The 12339-nt window shown below is 34.1% G+C and overlaps 1 protein-coding gene across 8 annotated transcripts in view; it reads left to right on the top strand.

The window, feature by feature from the left end:
- The first annotated feature begins 9952 nt into the window (after positions 1-9952).
- The window catches only part of LOC127786887 (uncharacterized), a 39631-nt gene continuing 37244 nt past the window's right edge, over positions 9953-12339 (top strand). For 2 of the 8 annotated variants that reach the window (XM_052314634.1, XM_052314606.1), the window contains exon 1: positions 9956-10358. In XM_052314634.1, coding sequence (XP_052170594.1) covers positions 10034-10358 — 325 coding nt within the window. In that variant the 5' untranslated portion in view covers positions 9956-10033. Of the gene's footprint in view, positions 10359-11504; positions 11863-12339 lie in introns of those variants that run through there. The other 6 variants (XM_052314644.1, XM_052314615.1, XM_052314625.1 and 3 more) reach the window with 6 other exon arrangements.

Genomic DNA, 12339 nt, shown 5'->3' with positions numbered 1-12339 from the left:
TTTAAGTATGAAGTTGTATTTCCTAGCTTGTGTAGCTAGAAGGCCTACTTGTATAAGTAGGAGGTTTTAGTGAATTGGTTTAAAATCCTTAGTGGGAGCTAAGGTAGTGGATTAGGCTTGGTTTAAGCCGAACCACTATAAATTCTTTGTGTCATTTATCCTTCTTACTTTTACATTCATTGAGCGTTACATTTGTCATTCTATATGTTCTATGTTTTAAATCACTAAAACCTCAATTAGGTCAAAAAGTTTTCAAGTTCTATCAAGATTTTTTAAAATATCCAATTCACCCCCCCTCTTGGTGTGTGCCATAGAACCTACTGTTCTAACACAGTCTACACACCCTAACCCTAAATCTAATTTCTTTGAAGTCCAAATTAAAATTTGATCGAATCAGTGAACCTTTCTCTCATCTTCAATTGTCCCTTTGTCGTCAACGTCGTTCCCCTACAGACCAATTGCTCAATGCTCGGTGCTATCATTGATTGAGTTGCTCGGTGCTCAGTGCAATTGCTTGCGAGGTTGTCATTTTCCAACTTCGATTGCTTGCTTGGTTCCCTTTCACTGTCAATTGCTCAATGTTCAATACTTGTGCCATCGTCGATTCAGTTGCTTAGTGCTTGCGTACTCGATTGCTCGGTGCAATTGCTGACTTCCTTCTTGCCGTCGATTGCTCAATGCTCATGCCACCATCGATTCAGTTGCTCAGTGCTCTACTTGCTTGCTAGGTTGCTCGATGCAATTGCTCGCTTCCAACTTGCCATTGCTTGATCGGTGCCGCCGTCGATCCATACTTTCACAACTTTGGTTGCTTGTTTGGTCAATTGCTCATGTCCGTGCTCAATTATATGCTATTTTTTATAATTTTATATTAACAATTATATTTATAAAAAAAAAATCTTATATTTTTTTATTTACGCTTTTACTCGTATTTTTTATTCTTTTTTTTTTTCTTGTAAAAATACATTGTCTCCGTTTTTATTTCATATCAAAAATATTTTTTATTTTTATTTCCGTACAACTCAAAGGAGAGGGAGTGAGAACGAAAATAAGACCATTTCTATACATACTTTTACCTCAACCCGCAATGGAGATCAATCTAAATCTATGGCTGGGATAGCATTCTTCATAGACAGACCTACCAACCACTTGGGACATTACAAAAGATCATTCTAAAACCTAAGAGAATCTGGAACACTCTAGAACCACTTAAAACCCTCCATAGCAATCTGGATAACCCTAGGACCTAAACAGTTTAGAAGATTCAGAAAACGTCCGGGCCTTCATCCATTCTCCGTGTCACATACAGCAAAACCGGCAGGGCTTGACAGGCTGCTTGATCGATGTGATATTTGTAGCAAAAGGATCAATCTGATGTATAGCTTCAATCGTGCTGCATCTTGGAATGGAAACTACATATTTAAGGAGATTCTGAGGACATGAAAGTCCATTTTAATTACAAGTAAAAACTTGTTTCGTGCAGTTTATTCAGTTCAATCTAGAAAATAAGAGAAAAAGGGCTACGACAGAAGCACAAGATAAATACTAAAACGAAAAAAGAAATGGTAAATTCAGACTGTATCTGGAGAAGAAGACGACGACCCGATCCGGTGGTGAATTCTGAAGAACAGCCAGAACAAGTTCATCAGTTCACTTGCTGGGTAATAATTAGTGGCAACCCACCACCACCCCGATCCCATTTGCTATTAAATTTCTAAGTAAATATTCGATGATTAACTGGACCTCAAACTCTGCATCTTAGGCTGTTCGATGAAATTAAGGTGTTAATTCCGAGGGAACTTTGGCGACTGTTCTTCCTCCAAGTGTACCGATTCCTCTTGGCTTCCTACTCGTGGTTTCCACTACACGGTCTGAAGGAAATCTGAATGAAAATTTGTCCTCGCTTCGTGGGCCAAACTTATATTTTTCTATTTGCACTTTCACTTTTTTTTATGGTCACTTTAATTTTTCATAAATAATTTTTGTAAATTAACATGGTATATATAAAATTTATAATAATTTTATTTAAAATCAACAATAATTCATAATAGTTTTTACTCAAAATTAATAATAGATTTTACCATTATTATGAACTATTATTAATTTTAAATTAAATTATTATAAATTGTGTATGTGTTCCGCTAGTTTGCAAAAATTGTTTGTGAGTGTAATATTTGTTTACCTTAAAATGAGCTACTCCGTAACTTATATAATTTATCAAAAATATTATTTAAACACATAATAATAATATTCAAAATAACACGAGTATTATAATATATTATACACTTTTGTTTAAAAAATGATAATAAAAAATATAATTTTATAATATTTCGACTTAGAAATGTTTGGTGTTTTCGTGTAGCATAACTAGTTAATTATGTATGAAATTTTTTTTGATTATTGTAAGGTTGTGGAATCGATTCACACTCTATATAAACGTGTCAACTATTACTATTCAAAGGGGCCTTGCCTTAGCGTCGAGAATGTGAGACTCATCGAGTAGATTGCAAGAAAATAAAAATAGAAAACAGATATAATATAAAATGAAAATGAAAAAATGACATTTTTAAAAAAAATAAGAAATGGAAATGTGGGGAAGCAAGCAAATAAAAAAATATAAGGGCATTTTTGTAAATATAATTTTGAATATAAAAATTAGTTATTTAATTTAAAAATAAACATAAATTTAATAATACATCCAAACAAATTTTGAGTTAGAGACAAAAAAAAATTTCATCCCTAACCTTTTTATGGATGGAAATACGTTTCTAAATTGAAAATGTGTTTCTTAATGTTAAAAATTTTAATATTATGAAAAGGTTTTGAAATGTTTTTAAAATTGTGAAAGTAGATTACAAACGTTTTTTGGCATTTCACAAACAGAAATGTTTTAGAAACGCCAAAATGGTGCCCTCAAAATGTTTTCGTACATCATAGTCCCTCGACTTCCAAAATATATATATAAAAAAAATATATAAACCCTAATATGAGCTAAACTTCTATTTAACTATCATTCTTCTTTGAATTCAACAATGCTTGAATAATCTCTTGTTTAAATCATGCTAATCCTTCATTAAAACATAGGATGGGAACCAACTTGATTTTGGAAATCAAAATGTGAAATCTGGTTCATGGTGACGATTGGCGAAGAGGTTAAATTAGGGGAAAATATTCGGTGTTGGAGAAAACAATCGGTGCCAGACGACGATCAATGTCAACGATCAAGAAATAATAGGTGAATATCATTTGAAATCAACGGTGACAATTGGGGAGAAAACAAAAAAACATATCTTGCCTTGCTGCCTCCAGGGTTGGCCCTACCCTTAAGTCATTTATGCCATCGCATTAGGCCCCCAAATTAGAAAGTCCCAGATTTTAGAATTTTGTAATAGTTATATATATTTTTTTATTTTTTTAATAATTAATATTTTATTAAAAATTAAATATAAAACATTTTAAATTTTTTTAACTTCCTTCATCATTTTCTATTTTTTAACCATTTCTGTGGTGTTCCCCATAAAACCCATGATTTATTAGATAAACTTGATTATAGAGATTTAATCAACAATTTTGCATCTCAAAAGACAAGAAAAATTAATTTTATATAAATGTGAACATAGTCCAACACATATTTGTAGAATGAAAAGTTACTATTGGTGAATTTTATCCTTTAATACTATTAGTTTAATGTTATGTTTTGTTTCTCTCTATAAAAGAATCATAATGTATAGTTTTTTGTTCGCACTGATCTTCTTAGACTTTCAAAAAAAATTAATTTTGTTTTTCTTTGTTTATTGTTGTAAGTTGTTTGGCTTTTTTTTTTTCTTATCTATGAGACATTATATTTTAGTTGAAAATTTATTATCGTTAAGAGATTATTATATTTTGTGGTTGATTGAATTTTAACTTTTTTTATTTAATAAAATGATAAAATATTTATATAAAATAATGTATTATTTATTTTTTTATAAAATTAATACTAAAATACCTCAACAAACTTTTTTGCCTAAGTCCCCCAACTCTATTGAGCCGGCTTTGGCTGCCTCCATGAGAGACAAATCCGGAGAAGGAAATGGCAGTAGCAGAGTTGCAGAGGCACGACGAGTTCATTAGAAAATTGACGTTAGCAGAGGGTTAGTTGCGAGGCTTCGTGAGTTATAAAAAATAATTATTTGAATTCTATTGACAGCACATACCAATTATATGACAGATTTTATGTGAAAAAATTATTACTTTCAATCAATCGTGGAGAATATGTATTGATTTAGACCGGTTAATCCCGAAGATCGAGCTTACAAGTGTGCTTAGTCAAGTCCTAATTATTGATCAAAAGTTGAGTTTGGGGAACAATCCAGGCTAGCAGTGGTGGAGGAAAACAAAAGGCTAGCTATGCTTTGTTTGAGATAGTGTCGAGGTAGCTGACTGAATGATGCATGATAAAATGAAACATTAAAATAATGAAATATGGAAAAAAATTATTCAGGTTGTTACTTTGTATTATTATTATTATTATTATTATTATATATAATGCACAAAAACATTTTGAGGGTATCGTTTTGAAGTTTTCAAAATATTTTCAATATTGACTCGCAGAGAAACACTAAAAAAATATTTTTAGGTCACTTTTACAATTTTGATAACATTTTAGAATCGTTTCGTAATATTAAAAAAATATCATAAATGCATTTCTAATTTATCAATATGTTTTCGACGCGGGGATGATCCGATCTTACGTGGGGTGCCACGTCTGCAGGGACATGATCAACAGGTTCTGTGTAGTGTGTCGTCAGACCTTCAATTTCGTGGACTGGCCCGTTGAGTCCCGCATCTTGCTGAACTGGTATATTCAGCTTGGTGCCGGTCGATCGTGCCCAATCGTTAGGTTCAGGGACCAAGACGACGAGGTGTCCAGTTGGTATAGTAATCTATTGGATTAGTGTTGTAATTAACAATCGTCTAACGTTTTATGATCAATGAAACGATGAAATTTGTTATACCGCATTTGTTATTGCTTAAACCCTAAACCCTTAACAATTAACTTCTTAATGAAAGGTGGGATGCACAACATTAAATGCACTATTCCTACGCAGTCATAATTAGCAATTAACATTCCTAGTCAATCATAATAAAATTGACATTAACATTTAACAAGGTTAGGCTACACAGATAGTTCATCCCAACAACATTGTCTAGATGGGCTTAGCCGTGCTAGCCTTCTAGTTCATTCTTGTTCCTTGGTTGGAGATGAAGTCAATGGATGCTTGTACTGTGGAGGCTGTCAGGTGTCCCAGTTGCTCTGTGGTTATCAAAGAGAGCTCGGGCAATAGCGGGCTTGGATGGGCCCATTCGGAGATTCAGGGCAAGACCTCCATGACGGGCCACCCAAGGGCCATAGAAGGCCTTCCACTGTCGTTGGGCCCAACCCAATTAGATCTAGGCCCGTATGTATACGGGTTTTATTGGGTATTGAAGGTTAGTAATCTGTTGAAGGCACTCTTTCTTTGAGAGTAAGCATTGGGGATAGGCAAGGAAAATATTTATGGCATTAATTCGAAATTGAGTCGGGAGGCATGGCATTTTAGTAAATAAGGGAGGTGACACCGATTGGAACCCCCTGGCAAAAGTCCCTGGAATGGGGTAATCGGGGTCGCTTATATACTCCTTTTTGTAGAGGCCCTTTAATATTACAAGGACATCTACCTTCCTTTTTTGTTTGCCAGGTGAACGATCCACAAATACCATTTATAATTTTCTATACTAAAAATATATTTATAAAAAGACTCTTATATTCATTTTATTTATATGTTTCCCGACGTTTTCTACTTTTTTAAAATACATTGTTTTTCTATTTTCATTTCGTATTGTTTCCATTTTTTTTTTTGTCTCCATTTTCGTGCAACCTATATTATTATTATTATTATTATTTGATAGAAAAAAATAGAATTTTGAGAGTATAAAGATGCTGATAATTATATTCTTTACTTTTATTCTATTATTATTTATAAAAATACTAATTAACATAAGGGTAAAATAATAACATTAATAAAATATTTATTAATATATTTTCTTCTCTTCACTTGGACCTAAGAAAAAATATTTAGTAGTATTTTTTTAACCCTTTTGCTATAGAACTCTTTATGAGTAAAAGAAGTAGCTTTTTTAATCCTCATGTCCAAAGGAAAGACTTAGAGAGTGTTTAGCTTATCAGTTAAGTTATTGATTTAGCTTATAAGTTGTATAATTTATTTTTTAAAATATTTGACAACATTCAATAGCTTAAAAATTGTTAACCTTAAGGGGGCATTTGGTACAGGAAAAATTTTAAGATTTCTAAGAATGTTAGGTTGGGAATCTGTATTCCCATGTTTGGTACAACTTTTTTATAAAAAGAATCCTAAGAAATAGGATTCTCGAGAATGATTTTTAAGCAACTTTCCCACAAAAAGATTTTTATGGGGGGATTGGGAATCCAAGTTTTCCATGAACTTAGGAATGTTTTTAACAAATAAAAAGACTAAAACACCCCTTACCCTTTTATAACTCCATATAAACATATTATATATATTATATATATATGTAATATATTTATATTAAATATATTATATATACATATATGTATATATATTTATATATTATATATTAAATATAAAAATATATTATAATATATTTATATTATTTATTATAAAATATTATATATATTAAAGTAAATATTCATACAAACATATATATTATTATGTATATATATATATATATACACATGCATATATATACATAATGTATAAAAAAAATAATATTTTTTTATTTTCTAAAGATATTGTGGGTCCCAATATTTTATATAGTAGAAGAAATTTATCATTTTTAAATAAAAAATTAAATAAGGATAATTTTAGAAAAAGAAAATGAATTCCCAAGAATGTAATATTTAAATCAAACATAGGAATGTAAGATTCTCATAAAAGAATACTCAATATTCCAGATAATATTTAAATCTATCCAAACATAGAATTGCATAAATCCTAAGAATCAAAGATTTTCAAGAACATTCCCAAGAATCATAAATCCCAAGAATTTAAAAACTTCTCCTGTATCAAACACCCCCAAAAGATAATACACTAGCATTTGGCAAAAACTCCCCTAGCTTTTTCAAAAACTCTACTCTGAGCTTTTTTACGTTAATCGATTAAATTACCTATTTATCCTCATATATTCCACAGATTTACAACCTTTGCCTATCTTCTTCCTCGCCTCCTCTATTACTGGCGTTGCTCTCATCTTTTCCCATCTTCTTCTCCACATCCTCCATTACTGACGTTGCAATAGATTGACCGCCATTGTTGGATCGATTGTCGTCTCTAGATCGACTGTGTCCATCGCTGCCTCCTACTAGCAGATCAGTCGTCGCAAGCTATCTAGCGTTGTCACAGTAGCCCTCGCCTCAGATGCAACCTCCTATCGCGGTCATCACACACCTCTTGCTAGTAGATTGATCGTCGCAAGCTGCTCAACACTATCGTCATCATCGTACCCCTTACCCTCACCTCAGCCACTGCTTCCTCTCACCATCGTTGGCCTTCACTGTATATGTATATATATAACACATAATATATATATATAACACATGATATATATAACATTGTAGTGGTAAAATTTTATCAGCTAAACACCCATTTATAATTTATTTTTATTTAAAATTCTTATTTTTATGTATTTTATTTATATTATTCAACATGTCTATTTTTATCTTTTTATCAAGTTCTAATAACTTATCAGCTCTTTCAAATCAAACACATAACAATTAATTGATAGTTTAAAAGCACATTTATCCAAATATATTATCAGTTTAAACATTACCCAACTTTTAAACTTTACACAACTTAAAAGCTAAGGTTGTGTTCTTTTTCATGTTTCAGTTTTCAGTTTTGAATTCATTTTTAGTTTTGTGTTTTGAGTGTCTATTTTTAAAAAACTAAAAACGTGTTTTATTTGTTATTTTGAAAAACTATTTTCAAAACAGAAAACTGAAAAACGTGTTTACTTTGAAATTTTTAAAAAAAAAAAATTTTCACTCACTATCTTCCTTTCTATTTCACGCACTATTTTATTTTTTATTTTAATAAATTTTAATTCTATTTATTTTACCTTATCCATAATTTTCACATATATACAAAAATAATAATCAAATACATAAATTAATAACCAAATACACAAAATAATCAAATACACGCATAAATAAAATAATTAAATACGCACATACACAAAATCAATAATTAAATATACAAATCAATAACTAAATACACAATATCAATTATGTTGATAAATAAAAAAATATCAAAATCTCACAAACCCACTTTTGGAGATTCCAATCCAAAATTCAAATGAAACCCACAAAGAAACCACGAAACAATCATCGATCACGAAAACCCAAGTTGTCAGTGCTGCTACTCGTCCTTACCATTGTTGTTGCTCGTTGCGACTGCCTTCGCTGGTTGTCGTTGCTGGTTCTTCTTCGACCGATTCAACTTGCCCTAAGTCTAGCCACTACCAGATCTAGTGGTCGTTAATGGTTGTTGGGGGAGGGAAATAGATGGCCACCATTGGATCTGCGATTGTTGATGGGGCATTGCATTTGACTACATGCAAGAAGGAGAAGACGAGGGATGTTGGGTGTGCGAGATTGGGGGTGGGGGGGGGGGGGAGGGGGGATTGTTTTCCGCATTTTAATATTTTCACCATGTTTTAGCTAAAAACACTCGATTTTCTTTTCTTTTTTTTTTAAAATAATAAAGTAAACGTGTTTTTAGTATTTTGAAAAATTGAAAATTCAAAATGAATTGAAAATAATAAAGAGAAGGCAGGCTAACTAAAACTTAAAAATTATTTTAAAAAACAGTAAGCTTAACACCCCTTTTAACTCATTCCTTTTAAGGTAGTTGTAAAATCAATATCAAAGCAACAGTCCTAAACAATTATGTGTATGATTCTTAGAGTTAAAGTAACTCCTCCTTGTTTTGCTTATGAATTTGTGCAAACAGAAAAAGGAAAAGGACCAGAGGAATCAATGGAGTTTGGGAAGAAAAAGCCTGGACTTTTCTTGGTCGAATTAAGACATAATGATGACCAAGAGGCATTTGAGAAGAAGTCTTATCTGCTTAAATTCATAAACATCAAATGTCCGGACTTCAGAAAATGTCCAGGTTTCTTTTTTCCTTTTAATTTACTCATATTGATAAGTTAAGCTTCAGCAAAAACATCAAGACATGAAAGTGGTAGGGACAGATTAAAAAAATAATCTGGATGCCAGACAGCAACTTAAAGTTTCTCGAAAATGTTCACACGATCAAACGCATAATTCACATGTAGAAGGATATTTGGTTGTTAAAGACTTAAATGTTCATCTGCTGGTAGCGCACGATCACATGGCCTAATAAAATATTAATCTACTCATCTTGCAATGGTAGAGGTACTAGGCTTCCAGTGGAATTAAAAACGAGGCATTATTAACAAGAGAATAGAAGAAAATTCCTTAGATGAGGGTAAACGACAATTCATTGATGTCTGCAAGAACAATAGTTGTACTGCCTCTTAAATAATTCATGCTTGGTTGGAACAGGTATTGAATTCACTCCATCTACTCTCACGTTATCATGTTTGAGTTCTGCAATTTAACAAAAAGCCCATTTTTCAAAAGGTTGACGATGGAAGCTCGCCCATCCCATCCCCACATGGCACCAGCCGCAGTCTGAAAGGAGAAAAATTTTGTTCAAAGTGTAAGGTTCTGTTCTTCACAAAGATTTGGAAAAACCAAAATCTATTTTATTTAATGCTGTTGTCATGTTCTCAGGCTACCAGTGAACATGGTCCAAGTAAACGGCCACGATTTTGGCCAGATTTGGAGGCACTATCCAGCAATAAATTCTCTATCCATTGAAGGAGAAAGAAAATCAGAGAAGTTGAGGTGGAGGAGGGAGGAGATACTCACAGGAAAAAAAGATCTCTACTCACTAGCCATTCTACTCAGAACAGTGCTTCAGAAATGGAAATAGCCGAGCAAAGACAAGAAAAGGACGTACAGGAAATGGAAAAAACGGAGCTGCAACAGCAACAATGGCGGCAAGAGGAGGAGGACGAGACTGCAGTGGCCTTGCAAGAAAGGTGGTCTTGGCAACCCAGTGCTATAGTTGTCAACAGTACCGGCGGCGTTAATGTATTGTTTCCCCTCTCAGAAGAGCCCCACAACCACAATGGATTTAAAAAACATGGGCAAGAGGCGCTTCAAGATGGCGACAAAGACGGCAATGGGATGGAAGAAGATTCGAAAGCAATATCTGGGAAGAACGTTTATTATGACAAAGACCAAGGTAGATTTATTACTTATATGTTTTCATCAAATGCTTCTGTCTCCTTGTGGGCTTGCTTCTATATTATGCCCTGCAACTTTTGACGTGGATTTTCTAGTCTTATCTTTCTTTGATACAGTGGACCTCATCTTTCGACTTCTTATTTGAAGGTGGGCCTTGAGAATCAGAAGCTTGTTTTATGGTTTTTCCTTTTCCTTTCACCAACGGTTTGGGGTACGGTTTATGATTCGAATTACAGTAGTATCCTCAAAGCCCCTAGTCCCCCACTGCCTCAATTTTCTTTCCTTTCCTTACCTCCCAAACACTGAGAACAGGAAAAGGAAGGGGACCGTTGTCTGGTTCTCCTTTCTCATCCCAAAATTTCTCCCTTCTCTGAACAGTATCTGTTGATTTTTATGTATGATTGATGTACGTAACTCGCAAAAAAGCAAACAGATAACAAAAAGAAAAAAATTGCAGAAACATAAACAAGAAAACGAAACATACTGAGCGGAAAATCTCGATCTTTAGAGAGCAACTCCGTCTTGACTATTGAGATTTGCCTGGGGCGAGACCATGTTTGCTGGAACATGTTTGAGATAAGTTTCATTTTCTTCTGGAACATGTGTTGCTGGAGCGTTAGCGGTGAAGGGAAAGAGTGATCGCTGTTTTTACTTGGATTGACTTAGATATAAGCATCCATGTAAGGATTTGGGTGAGGGAAAAAAAATTGCAGGAGCAATTACCGTGTCTCAAGAGAGTAACCCGTGTGCAACTTGTACCCACGCAATGTGCTTTTCTTCCAATTTAGCAAATTGCAACAACAATTCAAGAACGAGTAAGAATTGAGACGTCCAGGCAGGTTAGAAAACTGATATCTTTAGTGGATTCAGTACAGTTAAATTTAGGGCTTTCCAAAATGTATAGGATAGGATCATCTCCTGCAGTTTACCATTACCTCTCTTATGACCTCTCTCCTGAAGATGCTTAAGATGATGTTAGGCATGCGTTTCCACTTTGTGCGCATGACCTCTGTTATGACCTCTCCCTTTAATGAGTGCGATTTTGTTCACCCCCTTTAACGGGGGTAACTTTACCCCCGTTAGTTTGTTGGGGGAGGGGTAAAAAGGTAATTTCAGGGGTCTCTACCCACCCCTTTTCTCTCTCCCCTTCCCTTGCTCTCGCCGCCTTCCTCTCACTGCCGCATCGCCTCGCCTCGCCACGCCGCGGTCGGCGCGCGAGGAAACCTTGGTGGTCGACGCGCGAGAGGAGGCGGCGGCGGCATGAGGCTGGCTGGAGAATAAGAGGAAAGGGGGAGAGAGGGAGGCTTGGAGAAGAAGAGGGAAGCAGAAGAGAGAGGAGAGGAGAGGCCGTTAGCTTTTCACGGGGCTTATTTTAACCCCCGTTAAATGGGGTGAACAAAATCGCACTCCCCTTTAATTGGCTTAGCTCCCAACCTATGCTGACAGCTGCAATGCTGCATTGCCACTGTAGTCACTCGGTTCGCCCGTTCTTTCTTAACTAGGTTGTCTCCTCAAGATGAGATCCATGCCATGGTTTTTTTTTTTTTTTCTGCTGAAACTTACCAATTCTCATTCTTCCTGATTCTTTCATGTCATAAACTGGTTTTTACTTATTTACTGAACATGAACCAATCTTCGTATCATACATCATCCTGTGAAAGCACTTTGATTAAGTTAATTAGTTCTGTTCTTAAAGTAAAATGATTAGTATGAGATATTTTGATGATCAGTAAGCTGCTCTGATTGTTTCCTTTTTCTTCTCTTCGGTCTTTTCAATTGAGGGTATTGCAAATGTCAATAACCCGTAGCAAACACTTATTTTTTTCTAGATCAATCTTTTTCATAACTTCACTTTACACTGGATATTGCTAAACCTTGCAGCTTAGCTGTGAGATTGAATTAGTGCATTATTCAATTCATCCTTAAGCGTGGGCAATTTTGGTGAACCTGCAAATTTTTTCCTTGCCCTTTTTTTGTCT

The sequence above is a fragment of the Diospyros lotus genome, chromosome 1, assembly GCF_014633365.1.
Source record: "Diospyros lotus cultivar Yz01 chromosome 1, ASM1463336v1, whole genome shotgun sequence".
Lineage (NCBI taxonomy): Eukaryota > Viridiplantae > Streptophyta > Magnoliopsida > Ericales > Ebenaceae > Diospyros > Diospyros lotus.
This window is presented reverse-complemented; position numbering and strand designations above follow the sequence as displayed.